This window comes from Piliocolobus tephrosceles, chromosome 21 (genome assembly GCF_002776525.5).
Source record: "Piliocolobus tephrosceles isolate RC106 chromosome 21, ASM277652v3, whole genome shotgun sequence".
NCBI classification, from domain to species: Eukaryota; Metazoa; Chordata; class Mammalia; order Primates; family Cercopithecidae; genus Piliocolobus; species Piliocolobus tephrosceles.
Window position 1 is genome coordinate 24,288,260 of NC_045454.1, and position 15,501 is coordinate 24,303,760.

Genomic DNA, 15,501 nt, shown 5'->3' on the forward strand with positions numbered 1-15,501 from the left:
GCAATGGAGAGACCTTGCATTGAGTCAAGAGCACAGGAGGGCTATGCCCGAGAGGTACGGCTCAAAGAGCTTTTTAGGAAAGGTTACTACAGACCTACCATGACCAGGGTGAAAAAACAAGCCTCAGAAGTATGAAGGTGATCCACACAACTTAGGAGCTGAAAGAAAGAGAGAGAGAGAGAGAGAGAGAGAGAGAGAAAGGAGGGAGGAAGGAAGGAAGGGAGGAAGGAAAAGAAACCAGTACTCATTAAAGGGAGATAACAAAATCCAGACACTCAACAATGTGACATTAAAAAGTTCCATATCCAATGAAAACAGTCACTAGATATGTTCCAGATTTTAAAAGACTAAAAAGGGCTGGAGGCCAGGTGCAGTGACTCACACCTATAATCCCAGCACTTTGGGAGGCTGAGGCGGGCAGATCACTTGAGGTCAGGAGTTCAAGACAAGCCTGGCCAATATGGTGAAACCCTGCTTCTACTAAAAATACAAAAATTAGCCAAGTGTGGTGGCACACACACCTGTAGTCCCAGCTACTCGGGGAGGCTAAGGCATGAGAATCTCTTGAACCTGGGAGGCAGAGGTTACAGTGAGCCGAGATCATACTGCTGTACTCCAGCCTATGTGACAGAGTGAGACTCTGTCTCAAAAAAACAAAAAACAAAACAAAACAAAAAGGGCCAGGTGTGCTGGCTCATACTTGCAGTCCCAACACTATGGGAAGCTGAGGCAGGAGGATCACTTCAGCCCAGGAGTTCAAGAGAAGCCTGGGCAACATGGTGAAACCCCATTTCTACAAAAAATACAAAAATTAGCCAGGTATGGTGGTGTGCGCCTGTAGTCTGAGCTGCTCAGGAGGCTAAGGTGGGAGGATTGCTTGAGCCCAGGAGGCAGAAGTTGCAGTGAGCCATGATCTCACCACTGCACTCCAGTCTGGGTGATGGAATGAGACCCTGTCTCAAAAAAAAAAAAAAAAAAAAAAAAAAAGGACATAAAAGACTTGACAGCTAAATGCAACATGTGACCCTGAACTGGATCCTTGATCAGAAAAGAACATTAGTGGGAAAATAGATGAAATTTGAAGATAACTTATAGGTTAGGTTAGAAAATAGTATTATAGGCTACTCTAGGCACACTGCCTATGGGGTACCCCTGCTCTGCAAGGAGCAGTAATATGTACACACATATATATGTATATATATATGAAAATAGCATTATTATCAGTGTTGATTTCCTGATTTTCATGACAGTACTGTGGTTAAGTATATTAATGTTTTTGTTTTTAGGAAATACAAGTATATAGAGGAAAAGGGGCATTATATCTGCAACTTACTCTCAAACATTTCAGAAAAAATATTTCTCTCATGTATACATACATACATAGAGATAGATAGATAGATGGGAGGGTATATGGGAGAGTGGGTGGATGGATGGATGGATGGATGGATGGATTGATTGATGGATGGGTTGGTGGGCAGGTGGGTGGGTAGGCAGATGGATAGACAGATAAATGCATAGATGGGCAATGCCCAATCTAGATTAAGAACATCTAAGACTTGAAATTTCAGAGGAAGTGTGGTTTAACTTGTCTTCAATATTTGTTTTGTTCTTAGAGCTTAAATATTGAAGGCCTCCCATCCAAGGGCCCTATACCACCCTGGTTGGTAAGTGGAAGTTATTTAATTTCAGGCCCATATTTTCCGGCTATATTTGCATAGCTATTAAAAACCATTTCAGGCCAGGCATGGTGGCTCATGTCTGTAATCCCAGCACTTTGGTAGGCTGAGGCGGGTGGATCGCTTGAGGTCAAGGGTTCAAGACCAGCCTGGCCAACATGGTGAAACCCTGTCTCTACTAAAAATACAAAAATTAGCCGAGCATGATGGTGCATGCCTATAGTCCCAGCTACTTGGGAGGCTGAAGCAGGAGAATCACTTGAACCCGGGAGGTGGAGGTTGCAGTGAGCTGAGATCACGCCACTGCACTCCAGCCTGGGGCGGCAGAGTGGGAATGGCTTCGGGCAACGGAGCTCATTCTAACCGCAGGAGGCCAAGCCTGTGCGGGTGTTGTAGATGCCTCCTATGCCCCCTGCATTCCTCTGGGTTCCTCATTTAAGTGTCCGTATAGATCCCTGAAATTGGAAGGATCCAGCAAAAGGAATGTTGGTTGTTCTGGGATCCTGAGCTAGGAGGGTCCTTAAAAAACAATAACAACAGCAACCAAAGAAACCATTTCAAAAAAGTGTAACTTCTTGCCATTTAAAAATTTGCTGGTTGTGTTTAGATGTAAGAAATATGTTAACCTTCTTTTTTTTTTTCTTTTTTTTTTTTTTTGAGACAGAGTCTCGCTCTGTCGCCCAGGCTGGAGTGCAGTGGCGCAGTCTCGGCTCACTACAAGCTCTGCCTCCCGGGTTCACGCCATTCTCCTGCCTCAGCCTCATGAGTAGCTGGGCCTACAGGCGCCCGCCACCACGCCCGGCTAATGTTTTGTGTTTTTAGTAGAGACGGGTTTTCACCGTGTTAGTCAGGATGGTCTCGATCTCCTGACCTCGTGATCCACCGCCTCGGCCTCCCAAAGTGCTAGAATTACAGTCATGAGCCACCGTGGCTGGCCTATATTAACCTTCTTTTACTGTCTATCTTCAGTTGGATGTAAAGTACCTGTCACCATTGTTGCTGGCTTATGAAGATATAATGAAAGAGAAGGATGAGCTCAATGCCACCCTCAAGGTAGGCTGGCAAATGTCTCAGAAGAGACAAGATTTATAAAATATAGGACTGCTTCAAATTTTATAGAAACATTTTGAATGTAGGTATACCCAGCATATGATAGATAATCAAATGTTTATTAGAGGACAGAAAAGAGGAAGGAAGGAGTGTGGCAGGGTGGGATGGAGGGAGGGAGGGAAAAAAGGAAGAGGGGAGGAAGTAAGGGAGTGATTGGCAGAGCAGGAGGGGTGGATAGGGAGTGAGGGGAGAATTATGGAGGGTCAGAGCAGTGCTGCATGAGAAGCCATGGCTTTCTGGACAGCCAGCCCATATGGGCTGAGATCTGGGGATACAGGGAAGACAGCAGTGGGGAAGCGCTTCTTTCTGGTACTCTGCAGCTGCAAACACCACCATTAGAAGGGCCATTTGTGCTGGGCGCGGTGACTCATGCCTGTAATCTCAGCACTTTGGGAGGCCAAGGTGGGTGGATCACACGAGGTCAGGAGATTGAGACCATCCTGGCCAACATGGTGAAACCCTGTCTCTATTAAAAATACAAAAATTAGCTGGTGTGGTGGCACGTGCCTGTAATCCCAGCTCTTCGGGAGGCTGAGGCAGGAGAATGGCTTGAACCGGGGAGTTGGAGGTTGCGGTGAGCTGGCATTGCATCACTGCACTCCAGCCTGGCGATGGGGTGAGATTCCGTCTCAAAAACAAAACAAAACAAAAAAGAAGGGCTATTTGGGCACACATGGGAAGGAAAGGCTGGAGATGTTTTAGACAAACTTAGATGCTTCTTAATTCTAGGATGAGCTGACCCTAGGGAAGTCCGATTGCTGAGCTGTTGGAAATGGAGAAGAAGTGAGGTTTTTATCCATTTCTGCCTTGTCCACCGCCGTTTTGTGGGAATGGCTTTGGGCAGTGGAGCTCATTCTAACCGCAGGAGGCCAAGCCTGTGCGGGTGTTGGAGAGGCTTCCTGTGCCTCCTGCATTCCTCTGGGTTCCTCATTTAAGTGTCCGTATAGATCCCTGAAATTGGAAGGATCTAGTGAAAGAAATGTTGGTTGTTCTGGGATCCTGAGCTGGGAGGGTCCTTTAAGAGGCTCCCAGCTTGTTTCTCGTCAGTGATGCTGTCCCATGTCCATGTCCCATGCTCCTGCTGAGCCCTGCTGTTGCACCATGAAAGCAGCTGAGGATAACATGTAAATAATGGGCGAGGCCATGTTCCAATAAAACTTTATAAAAACAGCCAGCTGGTTTGCACACTTTAGTTTGCCTGACCCCTGTTCCAAAAAAGTCACATGGACTGCCAGCAGTGAGTGAGTGTGTCTGGGTGGAGGGATGAGAGGAGAAGTTACTTGGTAGTGCTGCTTTAAGTTAAAAGAGTGTAAGCATAAACATCTGACAGCTGGCAGTAGAATATTTTAGAGGCACACCAGAGTAAATATTGGCACCTCAGATTCTCACCAAAGGACAGTGCAGGACACAGAAACTGGAAAAGGCCTGATGGCAAAGGCTCAGCTGAAGTGTCACACACACAGACTGTTGGGAGCTGAAACAGACATAGACTGTTAGGCATCAAAACCGGCCCAGCGACAGACCTCGTGTTGCGGCTAATGGCCAGTTAAGCTCTGCAGACTGATGACGCTAGTAAGACACTTTCTCATGGTTGTCATGGACAAAACTAATAGCCTTGGCTGGACGTGGTGGCTCATGCCTGTAATCCCAGCATTTTGGGAGGCTGAGGCAAGAAGATTGCTTGAGCCTAGGAGTTCAAGAGCAGCCTTGAGTAACATGGCGAAACCTTGTCTATACACAAAATACAAAAATTAGCCAGGCGTGGTGGCATGGGTACTTGGTAAGCTGAGGTGGAAGGATCACTTGAGCCTAGGAGGTTGAGGCTGCAGTGAGCTATGATTGCACTACTGCACTCTAGCCTGGGCGACAAAGCAAGACCCTGTCTCAAAAAAAAAAAAAAAAAATTAAGAGCTTCCTTCAACTCCCACACTAACTAACCCCTTCCCCACCAAATCTAGCTTTAATTAAGGATGAAAAGATCTTTTTTTTTTTTTTTTTTTTTTGAGACGGAGTCTTGCTCTGTCGCTCCGGCTGGAGTGCTCACTGCAAGCTCCGCCTCCCGGGTTTACGCCATTCTCCTGCCTCAGCCTCCCGAGTAGCTGGGACTACAGGCGCCAGCCACCTCGCCCGGCTAGCTTTTTTGTATTTTTTAGTAGAGACGGGGTTTCACCGCGTTAGCCAGGATGGTCTCGAACTCCTGACCTCGTGATCCGCCCGTCTCGGCCTCCCAAAGTGCTGGGATTACAGGCTTGAGCCACCGCGCCCGGCCAAAAAGATCTTATTTTTTGTACTAAAAACCTCCAATTTATTATCCTGCATCTTTAAAAAAAGGAAAAATGTCAGTGTTGATAGGCATCTCTGCCTTTTCTATCAGTATTCGGCAGTTAGAGAACAATGTTAGCAAATTAGGAATCCAATATTGAAAGCCCAGGTTCTTTGCCTGTTGTGCTTGGCCTTGCATTTGGTCCTAGTGCTTTCTCACTAGACTGTAGGCTCCCTGAGAGCAGGCACCACCTGTGCTGGTACCGAGAGTTGAAGGTTGGCCTATTGTGAGACCTTGCTAAATGGCTGTTACCATTTGATTTTAGCCACCGCAGCAGCACCAGAACTGAGAAATATAGATGCGTGGGTATGTGTGTGTTATAATTTACGTGCATTTTATTTCAGGAGGAAATGAGAATGTTTAGGATGCGAGTCCAAGAAGTGGTGAAAGAAAATGAAGAATTGCACCAAGAGTTAAATAAGAGTAGTGCTGTTACCAGTGAGGAATGGCAAGTGGCATTGTGTTTCTGCTCTTTTGCTAACTTAAAACAAATGATAATAAGAAAATATGTTATAAAATTATCAAATACATAATTACATTCTTAACTAAAATATTTTAAGGGAGAGTTTCTAAGAAATTAATAAAATGAATAAAACCCTAATAAATTATTCTAAACTTATATTTTAAAGATGACTTTTAAAATTCTAAGTGGGTTCTCAAACCTGAAATATAGTTGCTTTCTGCTTTTATTTTCTGAGGTGGTATTTTTCTAGGGTGATTTTTCCATCTCAGACCTGGAGAGTCTCATCCCTTCTTAGGCCCCAACGATGGCTCCCAGGGTTTGAGAACAGAAAGCTCAAAATGGCCTCCCAAAACAGAAAGCTCATGAGGCTTGCATGACCAGCTCCCATCTGCCCTGCCCTGGCAGATTCCCTGACAACTGAGGTTGCCCCACTTCCAACCTGTCCTTCCTCCGAAAGCCCCTCTGTACTCCTCACCCTCTAGGGTCCTACTGGAATGGCGCTTGTCTATAGTGCTGCCTTCAGGAGAGGCCATTATTGCTCCCTTGTCTGTGTTTCTCTTCTCTCTTCTCTTCTCTTCTCTTCTCTTCTCTCCTCTCCTCTCCTCTCCTCTCCCTTTTCTTTTCTTTTCTTTTCTTTTCTTTTCTTTTCTTTTCTTTTCTTTTCTTTTCTTTTCGAGACAGAGTCTCGCTATGTTGCCCAGGCTGGAGTGCAGTGGCGTGATCTCGGCTCACTGCAACATCTGCCTCCTGGATTCAAGTGATTCTCCTGCCTCAGCCTCCTGAGTAGCTGGGATTACAGGCATGTGCCACCACGCCCAGCTAATTTTTGTATTTTTAGTAGAGGTGGGGTTTCATCATGTTGGCCAGGCTGGTCTCGAACTCCTGACCTCATGTGATCTGCCTGCCTTGGCCTCCCAAAATGCTGGGATTATAGGCGTGAGCCATCGGGCCCGGCGTCTCTGTTTCTTAAGTTGTTTTAGAGTTAGGGTCTCACTCTGTCACCCAGGCTGGAGTGCAGTGGCTCTGTCATAGCTCACTGCAGCCTCAACCTCCTGGGCTCAAGCCATCCTCCCACCTCAACCTCCCAAGTAGCTGGGACTACAGGTGTGCCCTACCATGCCCAGCCATTTTTAAAATTTTTCATAGAGACAGAGTCTCACTATGTTACCCAAGCTGTTCTCAAACTCTTGGGCTCCAGTGATCCTCCCGTCTTGGCCTCCCAAAGAGCTGGCATTGCAGGCATGAGCCACTGTACCCGGCCCCTTGTCTCCAGTTCTGATGTACCCCTAAACACATGCCCTGTCCCAGTACCTGCCACACTGTGCCTGCCTATCCTGTCTGCCTCCACATCTGCCTCCATCTTCTCCTTTGTGAACTCCGCAAGGGCAGGAACCAGTGTCCTACTCATTTTTGTGTGTGGCCCCGCATCTAGCACAGCAACAGCAAATGCCTGTTAACTGAATTAGAGAAAGTATATGTCTTGAAAAGCCTAAAAGCAATATCTAGGCAGGACTAAGAAAACAAAAATTACTCACTTTGAGTAGGTATGTTATATTTAGTGTTTTCAAATGCCTTAACATCACTGGAAAAAAATGAAGTATTTTCTATATGTGATGTTTAGAAATCTGGAATTGAGTCAACAGCACTCTTATCATTGGCTCTTCCTGATTTTGTAGGCACCGATGCGTCAGGTGGGACTGGCCCAGGCAACTCCTGGGTCTTGGTGCTCTGTGACCTCCCTGGCTGAGCTTGGATTTTCTTCCGTCAGGGTTCCTAGTGTGTCTGCCTTCACACCCTCCTTGAACAGTGGCCTGGAAAGCAGCTTAGCCAGGCTGGGGCTCAAGAGACCTCGTCAGATTCTGGAACCCCAGATTCCTTCCCTAGCCTTGTATATAGCCACAAATCCAACTTGTCTGTGTTTCCTTAAAATAAAATCAACGAAACACAGGAAAGAAAGGCAGGCCCTGCTTTCAAATGCTTTCAAGGAGCTCAAGAGATCTTGTCAGATTCTGGAACCCCATGTTCCTTCCCTAGCCTTGTATATAGCTACAAATCCAACTTGTCTGCATTTCCTTAAACTAAAATCAATGAAACAAAGGAAAGAAAGGCAGGCCTTGCTTTCAAATCCACAGCCCCGCAGTATTCCCCATCCTGTGTTTGTTGGGATTTGAAATCTGCCGTTTGCTCTAGCATGATGGCCCACACCAGCATGGTGAGAGCATCAGGCTTGCTCAGGGCCTCCCTGAGCAATTCTTTGAATTCACTGCCCTCAAGCTGCAGGAGGGTCTCTGGGCTCTGGAGCATCACACTTGGTGGGCAGAGCTCCTTGCTGCTCTCAGTACCTACACACATGCACGGCTGCTAAACCTGCATGCAGCACTTGGTACATAGACTTCACACTTCAGCAGACGCTTTCTTTCTTTTCTTTTTTTTTTTTTTTGAGACAAAGTCTTGCTCTGCTGTCCAGGCTGGAGTGCAGTAGCGTGATCTCGACTCACTGCAACCTCCACCTCCCGGATTCAAGTGATTCTCCTGCCTCAGCCTCCCGAGTACCTGGGATTACAGGTGCCCACCACTATGCCTGGCTAATTTTTTTTTGGATTTTTAGTAGAGATGACGTTTCACCACGTTGGACAGGCTAGTCTCCAACTCCTGACCTCAGGTGATCCACCTGCCTCGGCCTCCCAAAGTGCTGGCATTATAGGCATGAACCACCACACCTGGCCCAGCAGACGCTTTCTGCTTGATTGCCAGTAATTTCTCAATGAACTTCTGGGCTGCAAGTAAAGTTTGTATATTTCTTTTCCTAACTTCCCCTGAATCACTGGCTAACCTCAGGCTTAATGGGTCTGTTTCTTTCTCTATAAAATAAGAGGGAGGCTGGACGCAGTGACTCATGCCTATAATCCCAGCACTTTGGGAGGTTGAGGCGGGAGGATCAGTTGAGGCCAAGAGTTTGAGACCAGTGTGGCCAACATGGTGAAACTACTTCTCTACTAAAAATATAAAAATTAGCCAGACATGGTGGCGCATGCCTGTAATCCCAGCTACTCGGGAGGCTGAGGTGGGAGAATCACTTGAACCCAGGAGGCAGAGGCTGCAGTGAGCCTAGATCGTGCCACTGTACTCCAGCCTGGGTAACAGAGTGAGACCCTGTCTCAAATAATAATAAAATAAATAAATAAAACAAAATAAGAGGGAGTGTTGAACCAAATCTGAGATTTTGAACTTTTTTTAGGAGGGGGATCAATCCCTTTCATTTTAAAAAGAAATGGCTCAGGCTCAGTGGTTCACCCCTGTAATCCTAATGCTTTGGGAGGCTGAGGTGGGAGGAGCACTTGGGGCCAGGAGTTCTGGGCTGCATTGAGCTATGATCACACCACTGTGCACCAGCCTAAGTGACAGAATAAGACCTTGTCTCAAAAACAAAACAAAACAATTAAAAATTAGCTGGGCATGATGGCATGCACTGTAGTCCTAGCTAGTCAGAAGGCTGAGGCAGGAGGATCTGTTAAGTCCAGGAATTCAAGGCCACAGTGAGCTCTGATGGTGCCACTGTGCTCCTGTCCTGCCTGGGTGACAGAGCAAGACCTTGTTTCTAAAAAATAAAAAATAAAATGAATGCAGGGAGGGAGAAAGGAAGGAATGAACAAATAAAGAAAAAGTCTTATAAATTAGTCCAAAACGCAGCCGGGCATGGTGGCTCACGCCTGTGATCCCGGCACTTTGGGAGGCCGAGGCGAATGGGTCACCTGATGTCAGAAGTTTGAGACCAGGCTGGCCAACATGGAGAAACCCTGTCTCTACCAAAAAATACAAATACAAAAATTAGCTTGGTGTGGTGATGCATGCCTGCAATCTCAGATACTCAGGAAGCTGAGGTGGAGGTTGTAGTGCGCCAAGATCTCACCACTGCACTCCAGCCTGGGCAACAGAATGAGACCCTATCTCTCAATAAATAAATAAGTCAATAAATAAATAAATAAGTCTAAAACATAAAACAGACCATCGTGGAGCTGCCCAGTTTGTGGCGGGAATGAGGAGGCTAGCACAGACCAGTTTTGGGTGAGCCCCCTCCTGACAGCATGGCAGCCCACTCCATGGGTACTGGTAGCAGGCAAGAGACACCCCCACAGTGCTCAGGAGCCAGTCAGTGCATAGCCACTGTTGGGGCCACACCATTGTTACAGCCTGACTCCTTTCATCTTGTCTGTTTCCTTCCTCCTCCTTACCTTTAGGGTTTCAAGTGGAAAATCGAGATTGTTTACTGCTTTAGTAAGTAAACTTACCACCCAGTGTACTTTGGGTGGTCAACATTTCACTAGATGATTTCTAAGGTCCCTTCAGCTCATTCTAATCAGAATTTGTGATCTTGAGGACTGAGGTGGGCTGGAGTTTACATTGCACTGGAAGGAGAGGATTTGCTTGTGCTTGAGAGGAAGGCTGGGGCAGATTCATACAGTTCTAAGAAACCATTTCAAAGTCTGCTAACAGTCTTTTTTTTTTTTTTTTTTTGCAAATATGCTACTGATTACAAAGGAGTATTTTAAAATTAAAATGGGAACTTACTAAATTCTTTAAATATGTTCCATATGGGCTTCGGAATAATATAGTGGGTGGCAGGACTAGAGGTTTATACATATGAAACCTCATCAGCCATTTAGTGACTATTCAAGCTGGATACTGTGCACATGTGAGTCTCCTACTCCATCCTCTTTACTTCTGTACATGTTTGAAATTCTACATCTGAAAGCATTTCTGAAGCAGTCCGTAATTCAGACTCGCGGCTGTCCTTCCCCAACTGACTGCAAATGGCAGGATTTGCTGCTGTGTTAATATGTTTAACATGGAGACATGGCTTGATATTCATTACCTATAATGCACCCATTGCTTCCTTTTAGATTCCAGAGTGTTTCTGTAACCATTCAGCACCTGAATCACAGTATTTCATCTTGTAAATCAATTGCAGGTGTCAGCTTCAGACTCAAGCAAAACTGGTTTTAGAGGAAAACAAGTTGTTGCTGGAGCAGTTGGAGATTCAGCAAAGGAAAGCCAAGGACAGCCACCAGGAGCACCTCCAAGAAGGTGAGGTCCTTCCAGCGAGGACTGGCCATGCAGTGATGTCACTATTGTCGTTTTACCCTTCTATCTCCCTTCTGCCGGGGGCCCCAATTGAAAATGAGAGAAGTCGTGTTTTACATTCTTAACTGAAATGCGGCTGTTTATAACCTTTCCATGTCATTACCGTCAATGCATAGATAGCTTTTTCATACTCCACAGTGTCTCTCATCATCCCATGGGTTTGTAAATCACTCGCAGGGATAGTGCTAGACTCAGCAGAACTGGTTTTGGGGTAAAATAGTACCTTAGAAATGGGAAAGATCATGCGAGGTAAACATCTGAAATAACACAGGGTCTCTTCCCAGATGTTTGTTGGATGAGTAAATAAGCAGAACCGTTCACGTTCTAAACAGTTCCCCTGTGTCCTTCCTTCCTTCAGTGCTGCGGGCATGGGAGGCGACATCTCTGCAGATTAGATCTCTGTCAGACGCCTTCCGAGAGTGTCCCTCTTCCCGTGCCTTCCCATGCACTCTCCCAACCCCTAGGAGCTTCACGGTCTGTGACAGTGCACAACTGTAAGGAGGCCAGGCTAAGAGTCATCACTTCTGCTTTAAAACCACAATTTATGAGTACAAAAGATAGTGGCATTTTTTCCCTTTGTTTTACTGATTTTTCTTTCCTAGTGAAGAATGGCATAGGCTGGGAAACTGAAGCACAAGTCATCTTGCATGAGGCCGTGGCACCCCGAGAAGCAGATGGAGGTTTTCCCTCTCCAGCTGCTTTTGGAATGGCAGCCCCTTCCACGCCATGGCAGGTCCATGAGCAGCCCCTGCTGTTGCTGCAGTTGCGGGGCTAGCACTTCCTGTTTCTGAGAACCAGGTTGTGTTTAAAGATGAGAGCATCTCCCAGAGAGGTGCACAGGACTTTCCTCCATGTGATTTCTCCTGAGACCTGCGTGGCCCAGGAGTATTTGGCTTTACTCTGGCATTGTTAAGGGGAGAGGGGAAACAGAGTTGTGGAGCCTCTTATCTTTGTTTTCAGGGTTAGGGATGACATTAGTTTCCTATTTACTGAGCTTAATTTTCTTGAACATACCAGATCTGAACAGAAAGAGGATTTCTGGTCACATGGGGCAGGGAAAACCTTTTGACCTGTATGATTCAGTGAGTTGCCTGTGCTGTTTTCCCATTGCCCAGAAACAGCCATTCACTTTGATCAATTAGATATTTTCTTTTTTTTTTTTTCTTTTTTTGAGACAGTCTCACTCTGTTGCCCAGACTGGAGTAGAGTGGCGCGATCTAGGCTCACTGCAACCTCTGCCTTCCAGGTTCCAGCGATTCTCCTGTCTCAGCCTCCCGGGTAACAGGGATTACACTCACGTGCCACCACTCGCAGCTAATTTTTGTATTTTCAGTAGAGGGGGTTTCACCATGTTGGCCATGCTGGTCTTGAACTCCTGACCTCAAGTGATCCACCCACCTTGGCCTCCCAAAATGCTAGGATTGCAGGCGTGAGCCACTATGCCCAGTCACCAGTTAGATATTTTCATAGAGTAGAGAGATGTACAGTTTTATGCTACAATAAATACCTCTAAGTGCTAGTGTCAGCAGATGCTCAGGAAATGTCTTATTACATACAACTATGTAACACAGGATGAAAATATTTATGACTTACTTTAGATACAGGACATAAAATAAAAGTTTAATGAGGAAAGGCAAGGAAAATAATAAATCCAGTTCTTAGTTTAACCATGTTTGATGTCCTTAAAAATCCTGAAAATCTTATAGCTTTAGGGACAATGTTATGACATATGCTTGCACACTCATGTGTGATTTAAGGCTTCAGTCTTAGGAAAGTCAGTTAGTTGAAGACTGGAATCATTTTTGGTAAAATATTATAGTGGATTTTATTTTTAAAAGTATATATTTAGTGAGTGCTTAATGTAGAGATAGTAATTTCTTTTTTTTTTTTTTTTTTTTTTTTTTTTTTTTTGTCTCGCTCTGTCACCCAGGCTGGAGTGCCGTGGCCGGATCTCAGCTCACTGCAAGCTCCGCCGCCTGGGTTTACGCCATTCTCCTGCCTCAGCCTCCCGAGTAGCTGGGACTACAGGCGCCCGCCACCTCGCCCGGCTAGTTTTTTTGTATTTTTTAGTAGAGACGAGGTTTCTCCGTATTAGCCAGGATGGTCTCGATCTCCTGACCTCGTGATCCGCCCGTCTCGGCCTAGAGATAGTAATTTCTTTTGGCTTTTTTGGTTTTTGTTTTTGGAGACAAAGTCTCACTGTCATCCAGGCTGGAGTGCGGTGGCCCAGTCACGGCTCACTGTAGTCTTGAACTCCTGGGCTCAAGCAGTCCTCCTGCCTCAACCTCCTGGATATCTGGGACCACAGACGCATGTCACCATGCCCTGCTCATTTTTTAATTTTTATGTAGAGATGGGGTTTCACTATGTTACCCAGGCTGGTCTGAAACTCCTGACCCCAAGCAATCCTCCCCTCAGCCTCCCAAAGGGCTGGGTTTACAGGTATGAGTCACTCTACCCAGTAGGGACAGTAATTTGTAAGGACAAAGCCTTTGGTGTTAATTTATAACACTCCAAAAGATCTTTTTTTTTTTCTGAGAGAGTCTCATTCTGTTGGCCAGGCTAGAGTGCGGTGGCATGATCTCAGCTCACTGCAGCCTTTGCCTCCTTAGTTCAAGTGTTTCTCGTGCCTCAGCCTCCTGAGTAGCTGGGATTACAGGCACCCACCATCACGCCTGGCTAATTTTTGTATTTTTAGTAGAGACAGGGTTTCACCAACTTGACCAGGCTGGTCTTGAACTCCTGACCTCGTGATCCACCTGCCTCAGCCTCCCAAAGTGCTGGGACAGGTGTGAGCCATCACGCCCAGCCCAGAAGATCTTTAAAAGGTCATTTTTATCAGCTGACTTTCATTAGTATTTCCTAATAGCCAATAATTGTGTTTGAGTGGCGCGATCTAGGCTCACTGCAACCTCTGCCTTCCAGGTTCCAGCGATTCTCCTGTCTCAGCCTCCCGGGTAACAGGGATTACAGTCTTCTGTGAGACTTTATGAGGTCTTCTGTGCCAAGTTTTTATCCTTCTCTTTTGATTTCAGTTTCTAAGCTGACTAAACAACTAATGCTCCTGGAGACGAAAACCCAAGGCCAGGAAAAGGAGCTGGTGGAGAACAGGGAACAGCTGGAGATTTTACATGCCAAATGCCGAGAACTCAAAACACACTCGGATGGCAAAATTGCAATGGAAGTTCATAAATCAATTGTAAATGAATTAAAAAGGTAAGTATTTAATGTTTTGCCTTTTGTTTTTTTCCAAGACAGGGTCTTTCTGTGTTGCCCAGCCTGGTCCCAAACTCCTAGGCTCAACTGATCTGCCCATCCCAGCCTCTCAAAGTTTTGGGATTACAGGCATGAGCCACCGTGCCCAGCTGATTTAATGACTTTTCGAGTATAATGAGTCACTCTGCCTGTGGTTATAGGCAGAATGGAGAGAGGTTGCTCAGTTCAGTTCTTTCTGGGTTTCTTCACCTACGGTCATGCACAGCAGAGCAGCACAGGTGTCTGAAAGTGAGAATGGGACTTTATTTTTTTTTTTTTGAGACGGACTCTCACTCTGTTGCCCAGGCTACAATGCAGTGGCGCAATCTCAGCACACTGTAACCTCCACCTCCTGGGTTCAAGCGATTCTCCTGCCTCAGCCTCCTGAGTAGCTGAGATTACAGGGGTGCATCACCATACCTGGCTAATTTTGTATTTTTGGTAGAGACGGGGTTTCACCGTGTTGACCAGGCTGGTCTCAAACTCCTGACCTCAAGTGATCTGCCTGCCTTGGCCTCACCTCCCAAAGTGCTGGAATTACAGGTCTGAGCCATCACACCCAGCCTGACTTTCTTTTTATTTTAATAACTTTGGTAATAAATGGTAAATTAAAGTAGGGCCTGGCTCTCCTTGAGGGCTGCAGTCTGCACTTTGTGTGTGATTTTTTTTTTTCATGCTGTTTTGGCCTTTATTAATTTTAGAACCAAAGGCAATTTAAAATAGTGGAACTGGGCTGGGAGTGGTGCCTCATGCCTGTAATCAATCCCAAGACTTTGAGAGGCAGAGGCAGGCAGGTCACTTGAACCCAGAAGTTTGAGACCAGCCTGGACAAAACGGCGAAACCACATGTCTAAAAAAAAAGACAAAAACTACAGGGACATGCCCACCTGGCCACAATATATATTTTAAGTCAGGAGTTTAGGTTTTAAAACAGCACGTAGAAAATGATTACAATTTTATTTTTTAAGAAGTGTGTGTGGCCGGGCACAGTGGCTCACGCTTGTAATCCCTGCACTTTGGGAGGCTGAGTTGGGTGGATCACCTGAGGAGAGGAGTTTGAGACCAGCCTGGCCAACCTGGTGAAACCCTGTTTCTACTAAAAGTACAAAAATTAGCCAGGCATGGTGGCAGGCACCTGTAATCCCCGCTACTTGGGAGGCTGAGGCAGGATAATTGCTTGAACCTGGGAGGCGGAGGTTGCAGTGAGCCAAAATTGCACCACTGCACTCCAGCCTGGGAGACAAGAGCGAGACTTTGTCTCAAAATAAAAAAGAAGTGTGTGTGTGTGTGTGTGTGTGTGTGTGTGTGTAACCAGCCGTAACAGTTTGCCTGGTACTGAGGGGTTTCCCGGGATGTGGGACTTTTAGTGCTAAAACTAGGAATGTCCTGGGCAAAGTGAAATGAGTTGATCATTCTAGTATGTATGTATAAATGTATGTGTTTGTATAATTACATGTGTATGTGTGTGTATATATAATATATATACATATGTATGGTATGTATGTAATTGGTAATTGCCCAATTGGTAATAG

General features: G+C 45.8%; 1 protein-coding gene across 3 annotated transcripts in view; it reads left to right on the forward strand.

The window, feature by feature from the left end:
• CEP89 (centrosomal protein 89) overlaps positions 1-15,501 on the forward strand; it is a 99,468-nt gene that overhangs the window by 45,875 nt on the left and 38,092 nt on the right. For all 3 annotated transcript variants that reach the window (XM_023229062.2, XM_023229064.1, XM_023229063.1), the window contains 5 exons: positions 1,614-1,664; positions 2,646-2,729; positions 5,454-5,557; positions 10,542-10,657; positions 13,750-13,930. In XM_023229062.2, the coding sequence (XP_023084830.1) occupies positions 1,614-1,664; positions 2,646-2,729; positions 5,454-5,557; positions 10,542-10,657; positions 13,750-13,930 (536 nt within the window). The remainder of the gene's footprint in view (positions 1-1,613; positions 1,665-2,645; positions 2,730-5,453; positions 5,558-10,541; positions 10,658-13,749; positions 13,931-15,501) is intronic.